Source organism: Mustela erminea, chromosome 6 (assembly GCF_009829155.1).
Source record: "Mustela erminea isolate mMusErm1 chromosome 6, mMusErm1.Pri, whole genome shotgun sequence".
Lineage (NCBI taxonomy): Eukaryota > Metazoa > Chordata > Mammalia > Carnivora > Mustelidae > Mustela > Mustela erminea.
Window position 1 is genome coordinate 92622390 of NC_045619.1, and position 26193 is coordinate 92648582.

A 26193-nucleotide genomic window follows, 5' to 3' on the forward strand; every position below is an offset into this window, starting at 1 on the left:
CCTCTGCTTCCCCTAGGACATAAACGAAGTTTCCATACAGATGCAGATTGCAAATCCAGGAAGTCTCGGCGTTTTCCTCACTTACTTCTCTAATATAACGGCCATGCTTCCCCCCCATTACTTATTTACTGCTTATCGCCACCAGGTGGCACCTGGACAGCAGAATTGTCTCCGGGCAGGGACCCACCCTGTTTACTTCTGGTCCCTGCATTGCAGCTGCTGATCCTGTGGCTGCTGGGCCCCAGCTGGCAAGAGCTCTTCCTGAGGATGGGCTTTTGTCTTCCAGAGACCATCTTTAGTAGAAGGGTCTGATGATCGAGATGGGGTGAGAAAGTGGAGAAGCTTGGAAAGGAAACCCCATTGGTGGTGCTCTCCACCCCTAGTGAAGTGACCTGCTCCTTCTACTCTAGTACTTGACACATTTAAGTTTATAGAGAGGTTTCCCTCTAAGGAGGCTCCTTCATTTTCCTGCTGTAGTTCTGCTTCATCAGTTGATGAGCAGGTCACCCTTACCTCTTCCAAACTCGATGAGCTCCTTCCCACCTGCTTACCTCTGAGAACAGGGAAGATGTACACAGAGGATAGGAAGCTGTTCCCTATGTAGTTCTGCACACTGAAGGAAGCGCTCTAGATACTGTTAGCCTCAGGGAAGTAGAAAAGGGGAAGTGGGAAAATTTAAGATTAAGGGGGCAAGGGGGTACGGCTGATCAGGGCTAGGTTTTGAACAGTGAAACAGTCTGATGAAATCTGTGCCCTGCAGAAGCAGATAATATTTATCAGCTGCAGATCTGGACTCTCCACCAATCAACCCTACTTCCCCTGCTGCACCAAACAGAAACACAAGCCCCACACAGAGTGCATTAAAAGATAATTGTTTTATGACCAACTCTTCCCTCCTGGGCTTCCAGTTTAGTTTCTAAGTCCCTGGACAACACTGGTAAGTGCAGTTAACTAGTAACAGTAGTTATCAGTATAACCTGCACTTCTCCCTTCTTAAACTTACACAGCACAACATGGAATTGCAGTAGTTCTCCATCTGACTGTATTCCGAACTTTTCCTTCTAACTCAGGCAAATAAGAAACAGAATTGTCTAATTACTCTTGTTTTCTCATTTTAATGTTCTAGCAGTTCCTCAGGGTCAGAAAATTCTTGGAAAATGTAATCAAACCCGTTGCAGCTGAGGCGCCCCCCTCCCCCCACCTTTTCCAAGCCAATTTAATTTGTCTTCTATGATAGAAATAACTACGTCTTGGAGAGTTCTAAAAAAAAAAATAATAATAAAGCCTCACTTCCTAGTCATGCTATCTCTCTCTCCTCTTCCCTGAAGGCTGGGTAGTCTCAACTCTGTAATTCTCGTATTTTCCAGTTTTTTTCTAGCTGCTGTCTTTGCACTGCACAAAGTAGAGGACGGGACAAGATAGCCAGGGTCGGTCATCGAACATTTTCATTCCACACAGGGTGTTTTCCTTTCCTTTTTAAGGACAGCCAGGGAAACACTGAAGGCTAAGTAATGTACTCAAGAGTATAAAGACTAGGGAAAACTGACAAATGAACATGTAGGAATTCCAGACAAATCCTGCCAAACCGTGCGAATGGAGTGAAAGTAAATCTTGATCCTCCACAACCCCATCACTTCGCAACCCCGAGTCCGGGTAAAACAGTCATTGGCGGCGCGGCTCCGCATGACGTCATACCGCAGGCACTCCAATCCCACGTGGGGGAGTGCCTGGTCCGCCTCTCCTTAAGCGGTACGTCACGCCTCCTTCTCTTTCTGACCAATCAAATGCCGCCCTTTAGCCTCTTTCCGACCTTTCCCGCCGTCCCAGACCGCCCATCTTGGCCCGCCGGTCTAATCAAGGAGGTCCTGCCTCTCCCGAACCCTACCGGCTCCCGGCGGAAGAGGGGCAGGGTTTCTATCTTTCGACTCCACCTTGGTCTGTGCAGCGAAGGCCAACCCGAGCGGTCAGATGAAGGGGGCGTGGCTTAGGGTCCCCTCCCCCAGCGTGGGGTTTACTGTTTGCAGGGGGCAGCTGGGCGCTAGACCTAGCAACCTCTCTGCGGGGTGTGGGTCGGGCGGGTCCTCCCAGCGGTGGCACCATGGAGCGCTCTCCTGCCGACGGCTCCAGTCCCAGCCTCGTGGACCAGCCCTCTACTCCCTCCGACCCTTCTGACCAGCCCCCCGCTGCTCACGCAAAGCCGGACCTGGGTTCTGGGAACCAACCTGCCCGCCCAGGCGCTGCGGGTGAGGCCATGGCGTTGCTGTCTTCGTTCGGGCGGCGGCTGCTGGTGCTGGTGCCGGTGTACCTGGCCGGCGCAGTGGGACTCAGCGTGGGTTTCGTGCTCTTCGGCCTCGCCCTCTACCTGGGCTGGCGCCGGGTCCGCGATGAGAAAGAACGGAGCCTTCGAGCAGCACGGCAGCTGCTGGACGATGAGGAGCGGCTCACGGCGAAAACACTTTATATGAGCCATCGAGAACTACCTGCCTGGGTGAGCGAGCACCCTCAGCGCTACATAGCCGCCCTACTAGTCCCCCGTTTCTAGGGATCTTCTTCCTGTCCCTAAAGGCAGCTCCCCACCCTGGGACCGTGGGAGGGAGACTCCCCTCTCGCTCCGCTAGCCACCTCCCTGCTGGGACGCGCCACTCTTGGGACAGAGTAGCCACTCTTCCCCCTCCCTCCTTTCCCCGCGTCCAGATCCCGATCCTTCTACAGAATCAGGACTTCTTCCTCTGCTCCTAGGCAAGCAGTAAGAACATCTGGGGAATCGGCCTCAGCCGGGGCTCTCCCTCCTAGCCATGCTCCTTGAGCGCTCCTCTCTTCTGGTGCCGCTCGCGCCTTCTGTTCCCGGACATCCCTGTTGCGGCTCAGAGGGTTCTCTAGTCTCTCCAGTCTTCCTTGAGACTTTTTCTTTTATTATTTTTTTTATTTTTTCCTATTTATGGCCATAAGGTTCTCCCTTTTCCCGCTCTTATTCCTGGAGACCCGCAGGCACCCAACCTCAGGAGCACTGCTCAGGAGAGCCACCGCCCCCGACCGACCCCCGGCCCTCGCCTTCCAGCCCCAGGCGGTTGGGCCGCAGCACAGCAGAGGCGGCTGCGGGACGAAGGGCGGGGTGCGGGGGGAGGGTAGTGAGACTGCTGCAGTGCCCGCAGCCCACACTCCACCGGCCCTGGTCGGCCCCACCCTTTTCCGGACTGTGCGCTGCGCTTGCTCGGTTGGGACCCGGACCCTAGGTCTGCACCCCCTCACCTCCTTCCTTCTCTCGGCCCTGCGGGGGCAGAGCCCGTTACCCGGCCCCTCCCTGCCTCCGCTTTGCTGCCCTTCCCAGCAGAGGTGCCAGTTTAGGAGGAGAATGGCAGAAGAGAAGAATCAAAGTTGACACTTGGCAGATAGGGCCATGGGCGCAGGCCCGCGGCTGGAGAGGGGAAAGGGGGGGAAGTCCCAGGGGACGTGCAGCCCAGGCAGCAACTGTCTTTGTTCCTCCTACTCCTCATCACAGAAAGCCGTCTTCTTTCTGAAACAACTCTCCCTCTTCCTCCCCAATACAAAGCACAGGTGTCCTTCTTTCCCATAAAAGGAGTCATACTGATAAAAAGGAGGAAAAAAACAAAAACAAAAACCAGCTAGGGCCTAAATGACTCTGCTGGCCCCTCCCTAACTCTAGGAGCTGCTTCCCCTCTTCACCTTCTGGGTGTAGAAGCTCTAGTTCGTGGTGAGGTGGGAAGGCTGCAAAAAGAAGCCAAGACTTCTCCAAATCCCAGGATTTCCTCCTTAAACTGATTTGTCAGGACCTCCCCCTCCAGAAAGAATGTGCCCTTCTCCTTCCCTCCCCCTCTGCTCCAGCAGCTGTCATCACTTCACATCCCCCAGCTGTCCACAAAGCAACGTTGTGTGGCCCACACCCCGTCAGGCCCCCTCATCAGAACTCCGTGCCCCTAAACCCTGTGGAGGAGTGAATGTTCTGGACATCCCAGCCCCTTCACACTGAACCCTGGGTGTGGGGAGGTCCTGCCACAGCTTTTGTTTTCTCTGTGGGCATGCGGCCCAGCATCTCGGTAGGAAACCACAGGTGGAAGGTGTGCTCATCTCTCCCTCTCCCTTCCTCACCTCTAGGTCAGCTTTCCGGATGTGGAAAAGGCTGAGTGGCTAAATAAGGTGAGCACTGGCTTTTTCTTGAGTGGGGAATGGGGTTTGTTTCTCTAGGCAGATCCTGTCACACTTCAGGTCTAGCCCCAGTGCTCTCTGTGGGGAGGATTCTGAAGGAACTTGTCTTTAGGGGGGAAGATTAGGCTCTCCTGTGACAGGTTCCCTCTTCTTCCAGATTGTGGCCCAGGTCTGGCCCTTCCTGGGCCAGTACATGGAGAAGCTTTTGGCTGAAACTGTGGCCCCAGCTGTTCGAGGCTCTAACACCCATTTGCAAACATTTACATTTACACGAGTGGAACTGGGTGAAAAGGTATGTGTGTAGAAAAGAAAGTAATGGGAGGAAGGAGACAGGGCAGGGAAGGTGGGGGGCCCAGAAGAGGCTGAGATACTCCTCCCTTTCCCTCTTTTCTCTCTGTTAAGAATTCATCTCTCCACAGCCATTGCGCATCGTAGGTGTCAAAGTTCACCCTGGTCGGAGCAAAGAACAGATCCTGTTGGATTTGAACATCAGGTAATACCGCTCATTCTTCCAGCCCCCTCTTCAGCAGGATCCTGGTCACTCTGACTGCTTTGTTCCCCCTTCCCCCATTTCAGCCCGGTACCAACCCTCTTTGTTCTCTTCCTTATCAACTGCCAGCTATGTAGGTGATGTGCAGATTGACGTGGAAGTGAAGAAATATTTCTGCAAAGCAGGAGTAAAAGGCATGCAGGTGGGGCAGATGTCAGGGGTCCCCATAATAGGGAGCCTTTGCCCTGAATTTCATCAGATATGGGGAAGTGGGAGGTTTGGAAAAACCAAGGCTGGGAAAGTTTGGGACCAAAAGAAGGCGTTTTGGGGGCGCCTGGGTGGTTCAGTGGGTTAAAACCTCTGCCTTCGGCTCAGGTCGGATCCCAGGGTCCTGGGATCGAGCCCCGCATTGGGCTCTCTGCTTGGTGGGGAGCCTGTTTCCTCCTCTCTCTCTGCCTGCCTCTCTGCCTACTTGTGATCTCTCTCTGTCAAATAAATAAAGTCTTTTTTTAAAAAAAAAAAAGGCATTTTTTGGAGAAATGGTCTGTTCTTCTCCTCTTGCCCCAGCTACATGGTGTTTTACGGGTGATTCTTGAGCCTCTCATGGGGGACCTTCCTATCGTGGGAGCTGTGTCGATGTTCTTCATCCGACGCCCGGTAAGGGAAAACATTGAGGGTCATGGGGGAGCAGGGAAACCAGAGAAGATTGGGAGGGAGAGGGTGACCAGCTCTGGGGCCAGCTCTTGGGGGAGGAAAGCCTGAGGGGTCTGGCAACTGTTGGATGGGTGTGACCATGCCACCAGGTGCTCTTTCCTGACCCTGCTGCTCTTTCCTTCCAGACCTTAGATATCAACTGGACGGGGATGACCAATCTGCTGGATATCCCAGGACTCAGGTGTCAAGGATTTATTTTTATTTATTTATTTATTTATTTTTAAGATTTTATTTGACAGAGATCACAAGTACACAGAGAGACAGGCAGAGAGAGAGAGGGGGAAGGGGGCTCCCTGCTGAGCAGAGAGCCCCATCCCAGGACCCTGAGATCATGACCTGAGCCGAAGGCAGAGGCTTAACCCACTGAGCCACCCAGGCACCCGGATTTATTGAGCACCTAAATGTTCCAGCCCTGGGCTTCAGGTTTTCGGGATACAAAACAGTAAAAGAGGGGTGCCCGGGTAGCTCAGTCGTTAAGCATCTGCCTTCAGCTCAGGTCATGATCCCAGGGTCCTGGGATCCAGCTCCTCATCGGGTTGCCTGCTCCTCAGGAAGCCTGCTTCTCCCTCTCCCACTCCCCCTGCTTGTGTTCCCTCTCTCGCTGTCTCTCTCTCTCTCTCTCTCTGTCAAATAAATAAGTAAAATATTAAAAACAACAAAAAACAGTAAAAGATGCAGCCAGTACCCTCCAGGAGCCTTGATCATCCTAGCTGGAGAGATGACAAATACCCCTGAGAAGCTCCATACTGTGATTTTCTCCTGTGGGGGAGCATGCAGGGTAGAGTGAAGAGGGCTGCAGGCTTCTCCGTAGGGGTAAACAGAAAAAGAAGAGCTGAGATGGCAGTGAAGGTTCAGAGCAGTAGGTGAGGAATTGGGATAAAAGAGTAGCAAAAAGCTATTTTTTTTCTTAAGATTTCATTTATTTATTTGACAGAGACACACCAAGAGAGGGAACACAAGCAGAAGTGGGAGAGGGAGAAGCAGGCTTCCCTCTGAGCAGGGAGCCTGATGCGGGGCTCGATCCCAGGACCCTGGGATCATGACCTGAGCCAAAGGCAGAGGCTTAACCACTGAGCCACCCAGACACCCAAAAAACGATTTTCAAGAAAGGATGTCCCTCTAGCTTTAGGCATCTCTTAGTTGTGGGAAACAGCTGGGGCTGGGGGTATATTGGAAGTTGGAGCCACACTCACCTCCTTTTCTGCTCCCTCATCCAGCTCCCTCTCTGACACCATGATCATGGATTCCATCGCTGCCTTCCTTGTGTTGCCCAACCGATTATTGGTGCCCCTTGTGCCTGACCTTCATGATGTGGCCCAGTTGCGTTCCCCTCTGCCCAGGGTATGGCCTCTCCCCCATCTGACAGATCGTCCTCTGAGGAACCTCGTGCTGGGTCCTTGGTTTCTCATGATCTGATTCCTCTGCACAGGGCATTATTCGGATTCACCTGCTGGCTGCCCGAGGTCTGGGCTCCAAGGACAAATATGTGAAGGGCCTGATTGAGGGCAAGTCAGACCCCTATGCACTGGTGCGAGTGGGCACCCAGGCATTCTGCAGTCGAGTCATTGATGAGGACCTCAACCCCCAGTGGGGAGAAACTTATGAGGTGGGAGAGCTGAGGAGTGGGGCTGTCAGATGGGGGTGGGGGTGTCCTGGGGGCCGTGAGAGAAGATGCTCATCAGATGATCCTCACAGTGTAGCTGGTGAGACCTTTCTCCCTGTGTGTGCTTCAGGTGATGGTACACGAGGTTCCAGGGCAGGAGATTGAGGTGGAGGTGTTTGACAAGGATCCAGACAAAGATGACTTTCTGGGCAGGTGAGATTGTGTGTGTTAGGATTCTAAAGCTTCAGTGCCGCCAGGGTTGCAGAGGTCCTTATAATGCTTTTCCAGGCCCGAGAACTGTGTATCATTTTCCTTCCCGACTTCCCCACCCCTTTGCCTCTACCACACACGCACCTGAACACATAAGTATCTATAGATTATAAGAAGGGAGTGTGAGAGTCGCCATTTATTTCTAGGTGGGTGAGTGGAAGGCCAATGACATACTCCTAATTTCCACACTCTCCTTTTTCTCCACTCACTGTCACCCCTCCCTGCCCCCTCCAGGATGAAGCTGGACGTGGGGAAGGTGCTGCAGGCTGGAGTACTGGACGATGTAAGTTGAGAGCAGAGGAAGAGGGTGGCCTCACCTACTGGGGTGACAGGAGTTGCTACATTGGTGGGGAAAGGGTTGTGTGAATATCTGATCTGCTAGACCTCACATTCTTCTGCTTCTCCCTCCAGTGGTTTCCTCTGCAAGGTGGGCAAGGCCAAGTTCACTTAAAGCTAGAATGGCTGTCACTTTTGCCAAATGCAGAAAAACTAGAGCAGGTAACCAACATGGGAAACAGGAAGCTGGAAATACAGGTGACATGAGGGCAAAGGTCTGACTACTCCCACCCCCCCTTCCCTCCAGGTTCTGCAGTGGAATCGAGGAGTCTCCTCCCGCCCAGAGCCCCCATCGGCTGCCATCTTAGTTGTCTATCTGGATCGGGCCCAGGATCTCCCAGTGAGTCTGGATTCTGAGGGCAACTGAACAGGAAGCTCTGGGTGTAGCTTTCCCAGCCCAGCTCTTGCCCCTGCCCCACTCAGCTGCAGAAGCAGCAGCATGTAACACAAGGGTTCCAAGGAGGGGATCACAGCCACCTCGGAAAAGATTGAGAGCCTACCTTCCTTCACTGAGATAAAACCAAAAATACCCAAGATGGTGACTTCTGAATTCTACTCCCACAGCTGAAGAAGGCGAACAAGGAACCCAACCCCATGGTACAACTGTCAATTCAGGATATGACCCAGGAGAGCAAGGTGAGGGCCAGGACAGCATTGTGGGAGATTTTGTGTGCATGTACGCATGCACATCTGGTTGGGAGGGCTGTTCTATCTTAGGAGGGCGTCTCCCCTTTGGGCTGCCTGCAGAGGGTGAGGCTTTCTGGAGAAACAGGACTGGTACTGTGGCACATATCCTTACTCCCATCCTGTGCCCCTCCAGGCTGTCTACTGTACCAATAGCCCGGTGTGGGAGGAGGCTTTCCGGTTTTTCCTACAAGACCCTCGAAGCCAGGAGCTCGATGTACAGGTGAGATAATCACCTACTGAGCCTCTTCTAAATACCCTGTTCTGCCTTCCCAGGTCTGCATCAAGTCCCTCTCTCTCCCCTTTGATTATATTCCAGTCTGTCTACCTAGACTCTCCATCTCCATGCTCCCTGCTCTTCCCCAGTGATCTCCCTAGAATCATTTTTTTTTTTTTAAGGATTTTATTTATTTGATAAAGACACAGCAAGAGAGGGAACATAAGCAGGGGGAGTGGGAGAAGGAGAAGCAGGCTTCTGGCAGAGTAGGGGGCCCGATGTGGGGCTGGATCCCAGGATCCTGTGATCATGACCTGAGCTGAAGGCAGATGCTTAATGTCTGAGCCACGCAGGCGCCCCAGAATCATTATTTTTTAAGATTTTATTTTGGAGTGTGTGCGTATGCAAATGGGGGGAGAGGCAGAGGGAAAGAGAGAACCTCAATGAAACTCCCCGCTGAGTGCAGAGCCTGGTACGGGGCTTGATCCCAGGACCCTGAGGTTGTGACCAGAGCCAAAACAAAGAGTAGGTCAACCGACAGCTACTCAGGCACCACTCTACAATCATTTTGTTTTCCTTACGATTTTATGTATTTATTTGACATAGATCACAAGTAGGCAGAGAGGCAGGCAGAGAGAGAGGAGGAAGCAGGTTCCCCGTCAAGCAGAGAGCCCGATGCAGGGCTTGATCCCAGGACCCTGGGATCATGACCTGAGCCGAAGGCAGCGGCTTAGCCCACTGAGCCACCCAGGCACCCCTAGAATCATTCTTTATCGGAGTGCCTGGCTGGCTCAGTTGAAGAGCGTGCAACTCTTGATCTTGAGGATAGGAGTTCAAGCCCTATGTCAGGTATGGAGATTACTTAATAAGCTTTTTTAAAAAAGATTTTAGGGAGCCTGCTCCCCCACCCCCACTTGCCTCTCTGCTTACTTGTGATCTCTGTCAAATAAATAAAATCTCTTAAATAAAATTTTTAAAAAAGATTTTATTTAGAGAGAATAAGAGCAAGAGTGGAGAGGGGAGTGGCAAATAGGGAGAAGCAGACTCCTCACTGAGCAAGGAGCCGCACGTGAGACTTGATCCCAGGACCTGAGCAGAAGGCAGACACTTAACCAACTGAGTCACCCATGTGCCCTAGATTCATTCTTTATAACTGAGAGTTGTATACTTAAAATGAGTGATTTTTATGGCAAATAATGCCTCATTGAAATTATTGAGTATGACCCTGTTTTCCACTTCACTACATCCCCTCTTCCTGTGCCTCTAGGTGAAGGACGACTCCAGGGCTCTGACATTAGGGGCACTGACCCTGCCTCTGGCTCGCTTGCTGACTGCCCCCGAACTCACCTTGGACCAGTGGTTCCAGCTCAGCAGCTCTGGCTCAAACTCCAGGCTCTACATGAAATTGGTTATGAGGGTATGGAGACAGAGAAAATGCTGGAGGTGGTGAGGGGCCTTATAGATTCCTTGGTATGAAGAATAAAGAAGAGGAATCTTCTAAGATCTAATGAGCTAGTGTATGTGGAAGCATCTAGCAGGCACACAAAAACATCTGTTGACCAGACTGGGGAAGAAATGGTGTTTGAGTAGGATGAGTGTGGCAGGAACCCTCTAGAGATGAGCCCAGCCAAGGCATGGACCGGTTTCTCCTGTCCCAGCCTCTGCTCTGCCCCCAACCCCACATCCCTTGCCTGCTGGTGCTAGCTGCACTTCTTTGATTGGACAATACACCACTCTCCCTAGATCTTGTACTTGGATTCATCAGAAGTGCACTTTCCCACTGTGCCTGGAACTCCTGGGGCTTGGGACCTGGATGAGAGCCCCCAGACAGGCAGCAGCGTGGATGTCCCACCTCGACCTTCTCACACCACTCCTGAGAGTCACTTTGGGATGGAGGTGAGTCTAGATCTAGAAAGGACGAAGTAGGATCTGTTGCCTAAGCATGTGCAAAAGCCTGTTTCGGGCTGGTTTTAATAGGTCTTTCTCTACCTACCGTCTGGTGCCTCTGTCTGTCCCTTTTGCAGAATGTGCTTCGGATCCATGTATTAGAGGCCCAGGATCTGATCGCCAAAGACCGTTTCCTGGGGGGACTGGTGAAGGGCAAGTCAGACCCCTATGTCAAACTAAAGCTGGCAGGACGAAGCTTCCGGAGCCGTGTTGTTCGGGAAGATCTCAATCCCCGCTGGAATGAGGTTTTTGAGGTCAGAACTGCGCAGCCAGGACTCCTCCAAGTCCCTTCTCCTTCTTCCCTCTAGCTCTGAGAGTGGTCTGAAAGCCCACTGGGGTTCAGGTGGTTGAGGGTGAGGTTCCCAGTCATTTGAAGAAGAAAAAGAATCCGACTTCGCACTGTTTTCTCCCTCTAGGTGATTGTCACGTCAATTCCAGGCCAAGAGCTAGACATTGAAGTTTTTGACAAGGACCTGGACAAGGATGACTTTCTGGGCAGGTGAGAGGATAGGAGTCCGGAGGGGAAGACAAAGGTTTTGAGGAGATGGACACTTGGCTGTGGCCACTGGCCTCTTGTTTTAATTTTTCTCTTCTCCAGGTGCAAAGTGAGTCTCACCGCAGTCCTGAACACAGGCTTCCTCGATGAGGTGAGCAAGGAATTACAAGCCATAATCCCTCCTATCTTGACCCATGTCTCATTCTCCTAGTCCCTCTGTCCCCACATCCCCAAGGCTTAAGCCTGCCTATGCCCACAGTGGCTGGCCCTGGAGGATGTGCCCTCTGGCCGCCTGCACTTGCGTCTGGAACGTCTGACACCCAGGCCCACGGCTGCCGAGTTAGAGGAGGTAGGGACGGGACTCCGGGTGGGTCGTGGCGAACGCTCCCATCCGTCTCCCAGGCGTGGCCGGGACACGGCGCATCCAAAACGGGTCCCCCCAGCCCGCGTGTCCTCCCTCAGGTGCTGCAGGTGAACAGTCTGATCCAGACGCAGAAGAGCGCAGAGCTGGCGGCGGCCCTGCTGTCTGTGTATCTGGAGCGGGCGGACGAGCTGCCGGTGAGAGCCGCTCCCCGCACCCCATAGCTCCCTGGCCCTTCCTCCGCCTCCCTCAGGTTTGGATGCTCCAGGAGATATTTGGAATAATAAATTCCAAATTCCTCTTTCCCAGGGTGGTGCTGGGGTGGGAAGAATGGTCTGTTGAAGGCCAGGAGGGTAGTGGCTGTCAAGTGACCATGGGGATGTGATCTGGGAGGGGAGCAGGAGATCTGCCTCACTAGGTCTCTCAGCTCAAGACCATATTTAATAGTCAATGCACTGTTCTCTCTCTCCAGCTCCGGAAAGGGACCAAGCCTCCCAGCGCTTATGCTACTCTCACCGTCGGAGACACTTCTCATAAGACGAAGGTATTAGGAAATGCTGCAGGGCTGTTTGGGAAGGCTGAGAAACGCAGAGGAGAATGTTCCAAGCACTGACCTTAACCCCTCATCTCCACCAGACAATTGCCCAAACCTCAGCCCCTATCTGGGACGAGACTGCCTCCTTTCTCATCAAGAGACCACACATCGAGAGCCTGGAGCTGCAGGTACCATAAATTCATTCTGTGAACATTTTGCCACTGCGGGCAAGTCACTGAACCAGGCATAGGGAGAAAAGATTTAGTTCCTATCTTTATGTAGCTCACACTTCCTTTGGGGAGAGTAACCAAGGAAAACTTGCAGACTGACAAACTGCTGAGGTAGAAGGCACTGTGGGGAAGAGAGCTTCTACCTCAGATGAGAGGAAAAGGTGGAGGTAGTAGTAGCGGTAGCCCTAGATGACCCCTGAGCTTAAGGGGAAACAGGATGTGACCAAGAAGAGAAGGAATAGTCTCAGGCTGAGAAGGGAATGAGGACCAAGAAGGCAAACTGTAGATCACAGAGGCAGACAGGAGCAGGATCAAAAGGGCTCTTGACTCTTATGCTAAGAATGTGGATTTACCCTAAAGGCATAGGGGAGTATTTGAAGGAGTGAGGGGTGACATACCCAGATTTGCACTTTACAAAGGTCATGCTGATGGCAGGGTGAAGGGTAGACTGAAGGAAGATGGTGCTGGAGGCAGGGAGGTCAGCTAACAGGCTATGAAGCAAGACCTGACGAAGGGCAGTGGTATTTAGTGGTGGTTATTTTGACATGGGAGAAGGAACAAAGAACAGCCTAGTCACGAACTCCTGGATTTTTAGCCTGGGGCAGCGGGACAGAGAAGGGAGCCATTGCCAACACAGGGAATGGCCAAAGCATGAGTGCTTGAATTTGAGACCTCTGAGATCATCCAAGGGGAAACAGCTATCCAGAAGGCAGATCTGTGGCCCGCTATGGGGTTCTCACCGCTCCTTCGTTTGAGCACCAAGCACACCTAGCACCTGTAGTCCTGGGTGTGCAGGAGCACCCTGAGGGCCTACGGAGAGTGAGAAGACAAAGGAGGGACATGCTGAGCATGGCAGCAATGACAGAGCAGACAGAGGAAGAGGAGCCCTGCAAAGGGCCTGAGGTGTAACAGGGGCAATGGGGTGTTTGCCAGGAGAGAAGGGGGTATGGAAGCCAAAGAAGAGGGTCTGAAAAGATAGGAAGTGGCCAGATGTTACCGAGAAAATGAAATGAGATGACTGAGAATGACTGACGTTGAGGTAACAGAGTAGAGCAACTTTAGTGGCAAGCACGGAGTAGAAACTAGATTTCAGGGGGTTCAAGGGCGAACAAAGGTAAAGAGGTATGGGAGCAGGGAGAGGGTGGTAGAGGTAATACAGGGGTGCTTTTCCTCTTCTGAAGTGTGAGTCAAAGAGCCTCTAAAGTTGATAAGGTAATAAGTTGAGAATTACATGAACAGAAATCAAGAGACCTTAAAATAGTCTAACTGTTAACAACAGTAGCAGAGGTAGAGAAGATAAGTCAATGAGCTCCATTCCTTACCTTGCACCGCAGGGAATCAGGAGATACAAAAGCTGGCAAACAGTGATAAGAGAGATACAGGCATATTAGCTAGAATTATTCTGGAACTCAGAAGGGGTTTGCGGGTCATTACATCTGGAGTGTGGAAATGGGGGTTAGGTGGGCAGGAACCCTGTAATTCCATTTTTGCTGTTCTTTTTCTCCACGCTGTGCAGCAGCTATGGTCCTGGGGTGTAATTTGTCAAAGTTCAGGAAATAGGCCACAGTCTAGTCTGGCTAGGAAAGGAAGGGAAGTGGGGCCAGCAACATGGCTGCCGTGTGGCCGTCACAAAGTGGAATCTCTCTCCAAAACCACCCAAGTGTTTGAACCTAGAACACCAGGGTTAAATCATCTGCCTCTTGATTCCACAGGTCCGGGGTGAGGGCACAGGCACACTGGGCTCGTTCTCCCTGCCCCTCTCGGAGCTACTCGGAGCTGACCAGCTCTGCCTGGACCGTTGGTTTACACTTAACAATGGTCAAGGGCAGGTGCTATTGAGAGCACAGCTGGGGGTGAGTAGCAGGAGGTGACGGGCCAAGGCGGGGACAGAGACCAGGGGCTGTGTTCTCCTAGTCAGGGAGCTGAGCTAGACTCGGCCCAGCTCGCAGCTCTCTTGCCTCCCCAGATCCTGGTGTCCCAGCATTCGGGCGTGGAAGCACACAGCCATAGCCACAGCTCCTCCTCGCTGAGTGAAGAACCGGAGCTCTGGGGGGGACTCCCTCACAGCACCTCCTCTGCCCCAGAGCTGCGGCAGCGCCTGACACATGGGGACAGGTGAGGGGCTAGGCCAGAAAGACCATGTGAGCTCAGGAGTACGAAGGCTCCCGGGGCACTATCTCCGTTTCTCCCCACAGTGCGCTGGAGGCTCCAGCTGGGCCCCTAGGCCAGGTGCGACTGACCGTCTGGTACTACAGCGAAGAGCGAAAGCTGGTCAGCATTGTTCACAGCTGCCGGTGAGACCCTGTCCGCCCTCCCCTCCTGCCCCCCTGGTCGTCCTCCCCTTGGGCTGCCTTCTTACCTTCAGCTTCCTGTGCAGGGCCCTTCGACAGAATGGACGGGAAGCCCCCGACCCCTACGTGTCACTGTTGCTACTGCCAGACAAGAACCGGGGTACCAAGCGGAAAACCTCGCAGAAGAAGAGGACCCTAAACCCTGAATTCAATGAACGGTCAGTCAGTAGGCATTCAGGTGGAGAGAAGGGCAGCTCAGGAAGGAACCCCTTCCCCTAATGCCCAGTGTTCCCCTCCCCCCAGATTTGAGTGGGAACTGCCCCTAGATGAGGCCCTGAGGCGAAAGCTGGATGTCTCTGTGAAGTCTAATTCCTCCTTCATGTCAAGGGAGCGTGAGCTGCTGGGGAAGGTAAGAGGGTGAGGGTGAGCAAGGCTTGGAAGCTGCTGGGAGCAAGGCCATCCTCCCTCAGGGACCCGGGGAGGAAGCACCGCAGGTGACACTACTATACATGTGACCTGATCCCCTCGGCACTGGTTTGGAGCAGGAGTGTGGAACTATGGGACGTGGTCTTTGGAGATCTCAAAGTAACATCCGCACCCCCTCACACACCTCCTCCAATGCAGGTGCAGCTGGACCTCGCTGAGATAGACCTTTCCCAGGGAGCGGCCCAGTGGTAAGTACCCAGTGGGCTGGGGGTGGGCCTGGCTGTGTAAGCCAGAGAAATCCCAGTCCTGGGCAGGGAGAAGAGCATGCGTTCTGAGGTAAGAACCACTGATTCTCGGCAGTCCAAGAGCCCTTGGCTCATGCTTCATTTCTTGGAGGACACAAGTCCCCTTTCTACCTGAGCCTTCTCTGCTTCTTCCCCAGGTATGACCTCATGGATGACAAGGAAAAGGGCGGCTCCTAAGAGCCAAAGATTCCCAGCCTGACCACAGTTTCCATGCCTTGCCCCTCACTGCATCACCACCTTGATGTGATGAGCCTAAAGCTAGGGCCCGAGGGCAGAGCCTGTGCCCCTCAGCCCTCTCACCTTCCAGGCCCATGCTGGGGCCTTTGCTTGACCAAAGAGGAGGACCATGTCACCCTTTACTGCATGGCCTTGATCCTTCTGGGCTCCTGGGGCAGAGACCTGAGCTGGCTGTTTCCTGCTCTGCCTGCACGTTATCCTCCTTTGTCCCTCCGCCTCAGGGCCTTCTGTACCTGTGCCTGGCCACTGGCAGCACTAGCAGCGGCCTTCGCTTATGCCAAATACAGCTTCTGGAAAGACCTTTTCTCCTCAAGCGGACAGCCACCTTCTTCCCTACCATGAACAGTCAGGGAGGGCCAACATGTGGGTGGGAAGGAAGACGGGCTAACCATTCAAGCCAAGAGCCTCTGGGACTAGTGTATGTCATCAGCATACAGTGACCCAGACCCCCAAGTCCAGTTCTGCCCCCACTTCTCAAGTCTGTCCCGAAAATCACACCTGCTGCGATGACCAGGGCCAGTCTCTTGATGCACTCTGGGAACCAGAACGCTTAGCCACTACTTGGAAGACGTGGAGAGAACCTCTGTCTTAGGGCTTCTGGCTGGTGCCGTGCAGCCTTGGAGGACAGGAGGCAGCAGGGCCAGTATCGGTTCAGGTACCTAGGCTGTTAACTCACCGACTAGAACCGAATCTCTTGGTTTTGCACCAACTCTGCCAACCCACTGTACCTTATATTAAACATTATACTCAAACCAGCTGTGGCTCTTTTCTTTAAGGAAAGGGAATTTAGCCTACCATTATTATTTGCCAATGTCGGGGTACATAGAGAAAATCCTTAAGACTCCACCAAAAAAACTGAGAACTAAAAGTTAAGTAAAATTGTAGGATACAAAGTCAACATACAAAAATCTGTTGCATTTCTATACACCAATAGCTATTAGATAAAACCCATTTACAGGTGCTTCAAAGAGAATAAATACCTACAAATAAATTTAACCAAGGAGGTGAAAGATCCATACAGTGAAAACTATATGGTATTTAGGAAAGGAACTGAAGATACAGAAGCCATTCCATGCTTAGGGACTGCAAATATTGTTAAAATGTTCACACTTCCCAGAACAAATTACAGAGTCAATGCGATCCCTATCAAAAATCCAACGGCATCTTTCACAGAAATAATCCCAAAATCTGTATGGAACCACAAAAGTCCCCGAACAGCCAAAGCAATCTTGAGAAAGAACAAAGCTAGAGGCATCATACTCCTTGACCTCCAACTATATTATAAAGCTATAGTAATCAAAATGGTATGGTGTTGGCATAGAAACACTCAACAACAGAAAGCCCAAAAACAAATCCTTTCAGGCTTCCCCTGCTACCTGAAAGTACAGTGTTCCTATGAAACCTTTGATAGATTGAATATAAAGCAAAAAAATCAATTACTGTTAGTTTAGATGGAGAAATTTTCGAGAATTCCCAGACCCTCAAAATAATCTCTTTAGGCGTCTCTGACACATCTTGCTAAAGGACGCACAAAATAAATTCAAATAAGATGCACACAGTTCAAAGCTATGGCATTCAGATGCTGTGCGTATGCCAAGGGAAGAAGCTTGGGGGGCCACTTTCCCGGCGTGGGGTGCTCACAGCCTCTATGATGGCTCACTGCAACAAAAGCTGAATGTCATTTTTGCTTTTCAGTCTCCTCAGTAAAAGCAAAAATCCCCTTTGGATTTCTTTTGGTTAGTGAAAACAGGTCTTGATGCAGCCTTTTTTTAAAGATTCCCTTTATTTATTTGACAGCGAGAGAGGGAACACAAGCAGGGGCAGGGGCAGAGGAAGAAGCACACTTCCTGTCAAGCAGAGAGCCCGACGGGCTGAGATCACAACCGAGCTGAAGGCAGACACTCAATGACTGAGCCACCCAGGCGCCCCTTAATGTAGGTCTTCTTAAAAGCAAAGTGGCCTTGGGGCACCTGGGTGGTTCAGTGGGTTAAAGCCTTTGCCTTCGGCTCAGGTCATGATCCCAGGGTCGATCCCAGGGTTCTGGGATCAAGCCCCACGTCAGGCTCTCCACTCAGTAAGGAGCCTGTTTCCCTTCCTCTCTCTCTGCCTACTTGTGATCTCTGTCAAATAAAATCTTTTTTTAAAAAATAAAGTAAATAATTAAAAGCAAAGTGGCCTAACATGAACTTTCACAAAGCAGGGGCTATCTGCATATGGCTAACTAATTTATGATAAAGGAGCCAAGTATTCTATATAATGGGAAAAGGACGGTCTCTTTAATAAATGGCACTGGGAAAACTAGACAGCCACATGCAAAACAATGAGACTGGAGCATTATCTTATACTCAACAAAAAAATTAACTAAAAATGGGCTAAACACTTGAATGTAAGACCTAGAACATAATACTAGAAAAAATATGCAATAAGCTCTTTGACACAGGTCTTGGTGATGAGATTTTTTAATGTGATACCCAAAAGCAAAGGCAACAAAAGCAAAAAAAAAAAAAAAAAAATCTGTATCAAACTAAAAAGTTTCCATACTGCATACATAACCAACAAAATGAAAAGCCAAACTACCAAAAGGGAGAAAATATTTGTAAATTATGTATCTGACAGGGGGTTAATATTTGAAATACATAAGGAACTTGCACAACTCAATAGCTTAAAAAAAAAAAAAACGGTTAAAAAATGGGCAGATCTGAATAGAGATTTTTCCAAAGAAGACATACAGATGGCCAACAAGTACCTGAAAAGATATTCACCATCACAAATCATCAGGGAAATGCAAATTTAAAGATTTTATTTATTTATTTGACAGAGATCACAAGTAGACAGAGAGGCAGGGCAGAGAGAGAGCAAGGGAAACAGGCTCCCTGCTGAGCAGAGATTCCTGATTCGGGACTTGATACCAGGACCCTGGGATCATGACCTGAGCCAAAGGCAGACGCTTAACTGACTGAGCCACCCAGACACCCCAAGGGAAATGCAAATTTAAACCACAATCAGACATTACCTTACAACTTTCAGAATGGCTCTCATCACAAAGACAAGAAATAACAAGTGTTGATGAAAAAGGGAGCCCTTGTACCCTATGGGATATAAACTGGTGCAAGCACTAGGTAAAACAGCATGGAGGGGCCTCAAAAAACTAAAAATAGAGGGGCACTTGGTGGCTCAGTCGGAGGCCTTCCTTGCTCAGTGGAAGGCCTACTTCTCCCTCTCCCACTCCCCCTGCTTGTATTCCCTCTCTCCCTGTCTCTCCCTCTGTCAAATAAATAAATAAATAAAATATTTTTTTTTTAATGGAAAACAGAACTGCTGCATGATCCAATAATTCCACTTCTGGGTATATATCTAAAGGAAATCTCTATCTCAAAGAGATCCCTGCACCACCATATTCTCCGCACCATTATTTACAATAGCCAAGACAGGGACACAACCTAAGTGACCACTGAAGAATGAATGAAGAAAGAAATGTGGGGTGTGCATGTGTACACACATACACACACACACACAGAGGAATATTATTCAGTCATAAAAAGAAGGAAATCTTACCATTTGCAAAAACATGGACAGGCCTTGAGAGCATTATGCTAAGTGAAACAAGTCAAAGACAAATACTGTATGATCTCACTCACATATGGAATCTAATAATACTAAAAAAAAAAAAAGCTCATAGAGGGGTGCCTGGGTGGCTCAGTGGGATAAAGCCTCTGCCTTTGGCTCAGGTCATGATCCCAGGGTCCTAGGAACGAGCCCCACATCGGGCTCTCTGCTCAGCAGGGAGCCTGCTTCCCCCTCTCTCTCTGCCTGCCTCTCTGCCTGTGATCTCTTATCTCTGTCAAATAAATAAATAAAATCTTAAAAAAAGAAAAAAGGCTCATAGATACAGAGAACATATTGGTGATTCCAGAGGTGGGGTAGGAGAGTTGGAGAATGGGTAAAGGGGGTCAAAAGATACAAACTTCCAGCTATAAAATAAGACCTGAGACACAATGCACAGCATGGTGACTATAGTTAAAATACCATATTGTATATGTGAAAGCTGCTAAGACAAGAGATCTGAAAAGTCTCATCACAAGGAAAAAAAATTTGTAACAATGTAAGGGGATGGATGTTAACTATAACTAGACTTACTGTTTTTCATTTTGAGATTGTATAAATATTGAAATGTTATATATCTGAAACTAATTTAATGTTCTATGTCAATGTTAATTTTTTTAATAAAAAAAGGAAAAAATACAAGTTAAAATTTTTTAAAAAGCCTTTCAATTAATGAATCATGTCAGTTTAATTAATGGTCACAACCTACTGTGCATCCAGCCACCAAGAATGCTGGTTCCGTTGAGCATGTTCAAGGCACCTGTGTGAAGCGGCTCCCTTTGAGGTTCTCAGTGAGACTCATTCCCAGTCTTGGTGATGAGCGAAGACAGCTCCCCGTCTATGGTCCACTGCCCATTATGATCCCCTGCGCTCTGCAGTGAAAGGACTCTAAGCCACAAACATGGACGCTCTGCGGCCCAGCACGGGCTCAGTGTCTTAGTGGCAGGTGTCTTAGTGGCAGGTGTCGCCAGACTCACAGAGGCTTCAGGCCCACCTGATAGGCAGCAAAATGAGAAATATTTTCTAGCCATTCAGTTATGCTCACTTTGAGCTCTGCTCCTTTGGAGACCCCTCCTTGAACAGCAACTAGAAAGGCTGTACTCCATCAGTCCTAACTACCACACGGAAGGAGACTGGACCAAGTGATTTCAGAACTGCCTTGGGAGGGGGGGATGCTTTGTCATCTTCTCTGGAAAAATATAAACCTTAGGATGCTATCCACTGGGAGGAGAGAAAAGGGCTCAGAGAAAAAAACAAAACTCAGTTCCACAAGGCATTGTCAAAATTCACCTTATTAGCAAATAATTTCATGCCATCCATGAATGCAGCTCCTATTTTTTCAATAACTTTCATACTCACTGCTGGTCCTCTGCTGCCTCTGTTTCCTTCCCACCAACTTATGAGGATTCTCAAGCTGTGGCCATGGGGGCAGAGCTGCCTTCCCCCCAACCCAGAAATTTAAGGAAGGAAAACCCAAGAAACACAGGGCAGAGGAACTTACATTTCTAAGGCCTCTTATTGAGTTATTCGATACTGGGCATGCGGCCCAAGGCCTGCTGCTCTAGCTGGCTTCAGATAATACAAACAGGGATCTTGTAATGTGTGACTTTAAAAAGGACTCTTGACCTAGTTCATCATTTCAAGTAGTTACATTTCCAGAAAACTAGAGGACATGGCACAAATTCTCCCATCCAGGAGGTCCCTAATCTTTCCCAACCTTTGCCAGTTCCGGATATATAAGGGAAGAGGTACTGATCTACATATTAAATGCAAGACAAGACACAATTCAGTACATTGTGGTACTTATATATACAAAGATGGAACAAATTAAGGGTCATTAATCACAAGAATTAAACAAATGTATATCTGTTACTTCTCAAACAGCTGGCCTAGATACTAACACATACAAGATGCCTGCTTCTTTCAGAGAAAGGCAGATACCACTGCATATAGGTAGACTATCACTGATATCTGCAAATACTACCCTCTTTTTTTTTTTAAGTTTTATTTATTTAGGTAATCTCTATACCCCATGTGGGGCTCGAACTCACAACCTGACATCAAGAGTCATATGTTCTTCTGACTGAATTCACCAGGCGCCCCACAAATACTGCTCTCTTGAAATGTGACTTTACTGGCCCAAAGTGCTGTAGTTAACTGGATGTGGCAGTACAGTTGTCTGCCCAACAGCCATTTTCCCCTCTTCCCTACATACAGAATCCTAGAGCATTCCTGACAGTGCCAGCCCCAGGGGATTCATCAAAATCCTCTTTGCTGGATACTCTTTCCCAGCCTGCCCTGTAATGTGGGGTGGCTCTGTGTAGCCCCAGCTCTAGTCAATAAGATGTAAGAGGAAGTCAGCTGGGGACTAGAGTGTCAACAGAAGAAAGCCCATATTGCCTCCTTCCTTTACCATTGGGTCACTGTTGGAAGGATGTGATGCCTGGAGCGGCAGCTACCTTTTTTTTTTTTAAGATTTTATTTATTTATTTGACACAGAGAGAGAACACAAGTAGGCAGAGAGGCAGGTGGGGTGGGGTGGGGTGAGCAGGCTCCCTGCTGAGCAGAGGGCCAGATGCGGCCTCGATCCCAGGACCCTTACATCAGGACCTGAGATCAGGATCTGAGCCAAAGGCAGAGGCTTAACCCACTGAGCCACCCAGGCGCCTCGGCAGCTTCTTCTTTAAAGCCATGAGGTGACTACCATAAGGAGGAAAAGCTAACGTGATTAAGGAATACATATTTTATAAATTAGGGTCATGTGGCATACCATACAATAAAATATTATTCAGCCATTTAAAAAAAAAAGGAAAACTTGCCATTTGCAGCAATATGGACGGGCCTCCAGGGTATTATGTGAAATGAAGTTAAGTCAGAGAAAGGCAAATACTGTTATGACTTCACTTGAATGCAAAAACAAACAAAATACTGAACTCACAGATTGTATATTTGAAAGTTGCTGAGGTAAGTTTTCATCATAAGAAAAAGATTTTGGGGGGCGTGTGGGTGGCTCAGTCATTAAGCGTCTGCCTTCAGCTCAGGTCATGGTCCAAGGGTCCTGGGATTGAGCCCCGCATCACACTCCCTGCTCAGTGGGGAGCCTGCTTCTCCCTCTCCCACTCCCCCTGCTTCTGTTCCCTCTCTCACTGTCAGATAAATAAAATCTTAAAAAAAAAAAAAAGAAAAAACTTTTTCTAACTATGTGTGGTGATGGACATTAATTACACTCACTGTGGTGTTTACCTCACAATGTACACAAATATAGAATCACTGTTACACACCTGAAACTAATGTTACATGTCAATTATACCTCAATACAAAAGAAAAAAATAAGAACTAAAAATCTAAGATTAGGCAAACAGAGTGATTATATACATAAAACCAAACATAAGAAAGGTACAAAGAATAAAGGGGAGCTAAGGGACGCCTCAGTGGCTCAGTTGGTTAAGCATATGGCTTTGGCTCAGCTTATGATCCCAGGGTCCTGATCTGCCTGGCTGGGGCCTCGCTCAGCGGAGAGCCTGCTTCTCTTTCTGCCTGCCACTCTCCCTGCTTGTGTTCTCTCTCTCTGACAAGTAAATGTATAAAATCTTTAAAAAAATTTTTAAAAAGGACAGCTAAGAGAGGAGATGAGGGACCTTGTATCATCTCTGCAAACCTATGTCTACCTAACACCTCCCGTCCACTCTACTCCTTAAAATTATTTTTACACAAAGCTCACTCTGGCCTCCTCTGAAATCTGGCTCACCTCCCAAGAGACCTCATTCACCTGGAGCACCCTTAAGGGGAGACTGCTCCTTTTCTGTGAACCCCATATTCTTATACCGGGAAGTGAGGTCCACATTCTCCTTAGACCCCAATGCTGTTTCCCCCCTGTTATTCTCAGAGCAGTAAAAATCTCAGCTCCTCTGGAGTTGATGCCAATCTGATACACTGTCTCTACCTTTTCTCATCTCTGTCATTCACTAAATACACAGACACTCAATATTTACTGAAGGGTATGGCACTCTGAATACTGCTGTCACCGTGGCATCTGCAAGGTATAATGTGGGCTATTCAGTAATTAACATCATAGTTCCTCACTGCAGTGGACAATGTAGGTTTCCTCCCCAGTGTCCCTTCTACTCTTCCCCATTTGGATGGACTCCAGTCCACGTCCAATGGCAGACAGACCCTGACTGGCCTATCAGAGTAACATCTCCTTGTCATGGGGGCGGGCAAAACCCCACGCCTAAGCCAAACAGGGCATGTTATTTCCCTAGTCATGCTGATTAATTCAAAGATGGACGGGCATTTTTCTTAGTCAGGCTAGTCAAAGTGAAGTTCAGGAACTGATTCCAATGGTGAAGAAAAGCTCACGCTGCTGTGCCTGGTTGGCTCAGTCAGTAGAGCATGAGACTCCTGATCTCAGGGTCATGAGTTCAAGCCCCATGTTGGTGTAAAGCTTATTTAAATAAATAAATAAATATTTCCAAATAAAAAAGAAAAGAAAAGCTCCCTCTCTTCCTCCTGTGATATAAGGATGTGATACCCATGCAGCTAAGAAGGTATGGCTCCAGGAGGGAATCCAAGTATGAAGTCAACACATGAAGGACAGTGGTAAAAAAAATTAGAAAGTCCTTTTGTGATGTCACGAAAGTTCTGGATCAAAATGAACTTGAACTCCACCCTACCTCTTGACTTTTCAATTACATAAGTCAATAAGCCCTCCCTATTGGTTAGCCAGTTTTATTTATTTTATTTTTTAAGATTTTATTTATTTATTTGACAGACAGAGATCACAGGTAGGCAGAGAGGCAGGCAGAGAGAGAAGAAGGGAAACAGGCTCCCTGTTGAGCAGATTCAGGGCTCGATCCCAGGACTCTGAGATCATGACCTGCGTCGAAGGCAGAGGCTTTAACCCACTGAGCCACCCAGGCGCCCCCACAAACCCTCTTTGATTCAGATTCTCAATCGCTTCCATGATCGTCCATCATCCCTACTCCACAAAACTCCAACCTATTACCATTTCCAGCTGCTGCTCTGTTCTAGCTCAATCATCCAACCAGCTGAGTACAGCTGGAAAAGGAAATCACTACCTCGTGGATTGGCATCATTACAAACTCATGATCTTCCATGACAACCACCCTCCATGCTACTCAGCAAGTTCATGTAGGGAGCATAGAGAAGGCAACTCAGTAAATGTCAAATGAGTATTTGTGAATGGGTCCCCAGTAAGCCACCTCCCACTTTTCATAGCACCTGTTTCAAACCTTCACCACTTTCTCAAGCCACCTTCTCCTCCTTCCTCTTTTAGCAAATCAATCACCTCATGTTCTACTATAGAGTAAAAATACCCAGGAACTCTATCTCCTGAATCCCTAATCTATTTCCTAATTAACTTACTACTGTCAGTATCCATCCTTGACCCTTCCCTTTTATCCAGAGAGCCATTCATTCTCCAGATATTTAACTGCTCAGTACATGCCAGGCACCCTACTCTGCTTGGCCCCAGAAAGTGTGTGTGTTAGTAGGGATAGGGGACAGAGACAGAAAAGACAGTGGCACCAACCTGAAAAAAAGAACATGATCCCTTTGAAGATCTGAAAGCTAGTAGATGTGGCTGGTATAGAGGTGTGGCTGGTACAAGCAAGCAGCGTTTGAAACTGCCGGGTTTTGTGGCCCAACTAAAGATTCAGTCTTTATCAAAACACATGGAAGGATTTTAGGTAGGGAGATGACATAATCAAATGCACATTTCAAAAAGATCACTCCTCTTATTAAAGCTGTAGTTACCTATGTTAGTTTGTTCTCTGTCCTTTCTGTAGCTAAAACTACCTTAAATAGATTTCCAGACCTAACACAGACCTAGAGTCAGAAGCTCTGCAGGCAGAGCCTGGAAGTCTGTCTGTTTATAAAATTCCCAGGAGATTCTAAAGAACAGCTAAGTCTTGGGGTGCCTGGGTGGCTCAGTGGGTTAAAGCTTCTGCCTTCAGCTCGGGTCATGGTCCCAGGGTCATGGTCCCAGGGTCCTGGGATCAAGCCCCACATTGGGCTCTTTGCTCAGCAGGGAGCCTGCTTTCTCCTTCTCTCTGCCTGCCTCTCCGCCTGCTTGTGATCTCTGTCAAATAAATAAAATCTTAAAAAAAAAAAAAAAAAAAAAGAACAGCTAGGTCTGAGAACCACTATTTTAGAGCAGTAAAAAAAAAAAAAAAAGAAAGAAACTAGCATCCTTACATATATTTCTTTTTCTGCTTATATCTTGCATCTAGTGTGGGCTTATTAAAAATGGGACTTGGGGAGTGTCTGGGTTGCTCAGTTGTTTAAGCACCTGTCTTCTGCTCAGGTCAGCTCAGGTCATGATCCCAGGGTCTGGGATTGAGTCCCACATCCGGCTACCTGCTCAACGGGAAGTCTGCTTCTCTCTCTGTTCCTCCCCTCTCCTTGTGCTCTCTCTCATTCAAATAAATAAATAAAATCTTTTAAAAAATGGGACTAGGGAAAGACTTTATAAACTACCCATGTATCATGCATGAAACATCCTTATTATCCTCCTCCTTCTTTCTGTTATGGGTAACCATGAATACCACTTCCTGGTCAAAATGCCAAAGGACTGAGGATATTATTCCTAACAAATTCTCTCCTATTTACTTAGGAAATAGTGTTCTCTCTTCCTAAACTATTATACATCTTAACACATTAGCTAGTGTTTAAAGAGCTAGTTAAGCTCTATAGGGTGAACGTGCAATTACAGTTAAGCTCTACAGGGTGAACCCACAATTAATTAAGTAACTGAAGATCTATAGTGCTGTGTAATTCCAAGAGTTGTTCTATTAGTTTTTTTGTTTGTTTGTTTAAGAGGGAGAAAATGCATGCATGCAATGCAGGGGAGAGAGGCAGAGGGAGAAAGAACGTTAAGCAGGCCCTGTGCCCAGAATATAGCCCACATGAGGCTCTATCTCACAACCCTGAGATCTTAAAGAGAGTCAAAATCAAGTCAGATGCTCAACGGATGCTCAACTGATTGAGTCACCTAGGCGACCCTGTGCTCTTAGGTTGTTTTTTTTTTTTTTTAAGATTTTATTTATTTATTCGAAAGAGTGGGAGAGCACAAGCAGGGGTAACAGTGGAGAGAGAGAGGGAGAAGCAGACTCCCCGCTGAGCAAAGAACCAGATGCAGGGCTCAATCCCAGGACCCTGGGATCATGACCTAAGCTGAAGGCAGACACCTATCTGAGCCACCCAGGCACCCCTCTCTTAGGTTTTTAATGTGTATTTTTCTTTTACTTTTAAAGATGTGCCCTT

General features: G+C 48.8%; 1 protein-coding gene across 2 annotated transcripts; it reads left to right on the forward strand.

Annotated features, from left to right (window-relative positions):
- The first annotated feature begins 1459 nt into the window (after positions 1–1459).
- Positions 1460–16061, forward strand: ESYT1 (extended synaptotagmin 1). Of its 2 annotated transcripts, XM_032348594.1 has the most exons (31): positions 1466–2488; positions 4114–4155; positions 4322–4456; positions 4584–4657; positions 4784–4856; positions 5222–5311; positions 5494–5549; positions 6586–6709; positions 6798–6974; positions 7102–7184; positions 7476–7524; positions 7653–7739; positions 7825–7917; positions 8142–8213; positions 8398–8484; positions 9746–9895; positions 10222–10374; positions 10503–10679; positions 10842–10924; positions 11024–11072; positions 11181–11270; positions 11384–11479; positions 11755–11826; positions 11919–12005; positions 13760–13900; positions 14014–14162; positions 14243–14341; positions 14425–14556; positions 14642–14747; positions 14963–15012; positions 15207–16061. In XM_032348594.1, exons 1-31 carry the CDS (start codon positions 2099–2101, stop codon positions 15244–15246), a joined length of 3306 nt encoding a protein of 1101 aa, XP_032204485.1. In that variant the 5' UTR covers positions 1466–2098; the 3' UTR covers positions 15247–16061. The 2 variants fall into 2 exon arrangements, with proteins under 2 accessions (XP_032204486.1, XP_032204485.1); XM_032348595.1 differs by lacking the exon at positions 13760–13900 and having other exon boundaries at positions 1460–2488.
- Positions 16062–26193: the final 10132 nt, after the last annotated feature.

Bases quoted from the DNA above. Each gene is read 5' to 3' on its own strand.
- ESYT1 (XM_032348594.1), top strand. From the start codon at position 2,099: ATGGAGCGCTCTCCTGCCGACGGCTCCAGTCCCAGCCTCGTGGACCAG. The intron at 6,710-6,797 runs GTATGGCCTCTC...TCCTCTGCACAG, and splicing joins TGCGTTCCCCTCTGCCCAGG to GGCATTATTCGGATTCACCT. The intron at 7,740-7,824 runs GTAACCAACATG...CCTTCCCTCCAG, and splicing joins ATGCAGAAAAACTAGAGCAG to GTTCTGCAGTGGAATCGAGG.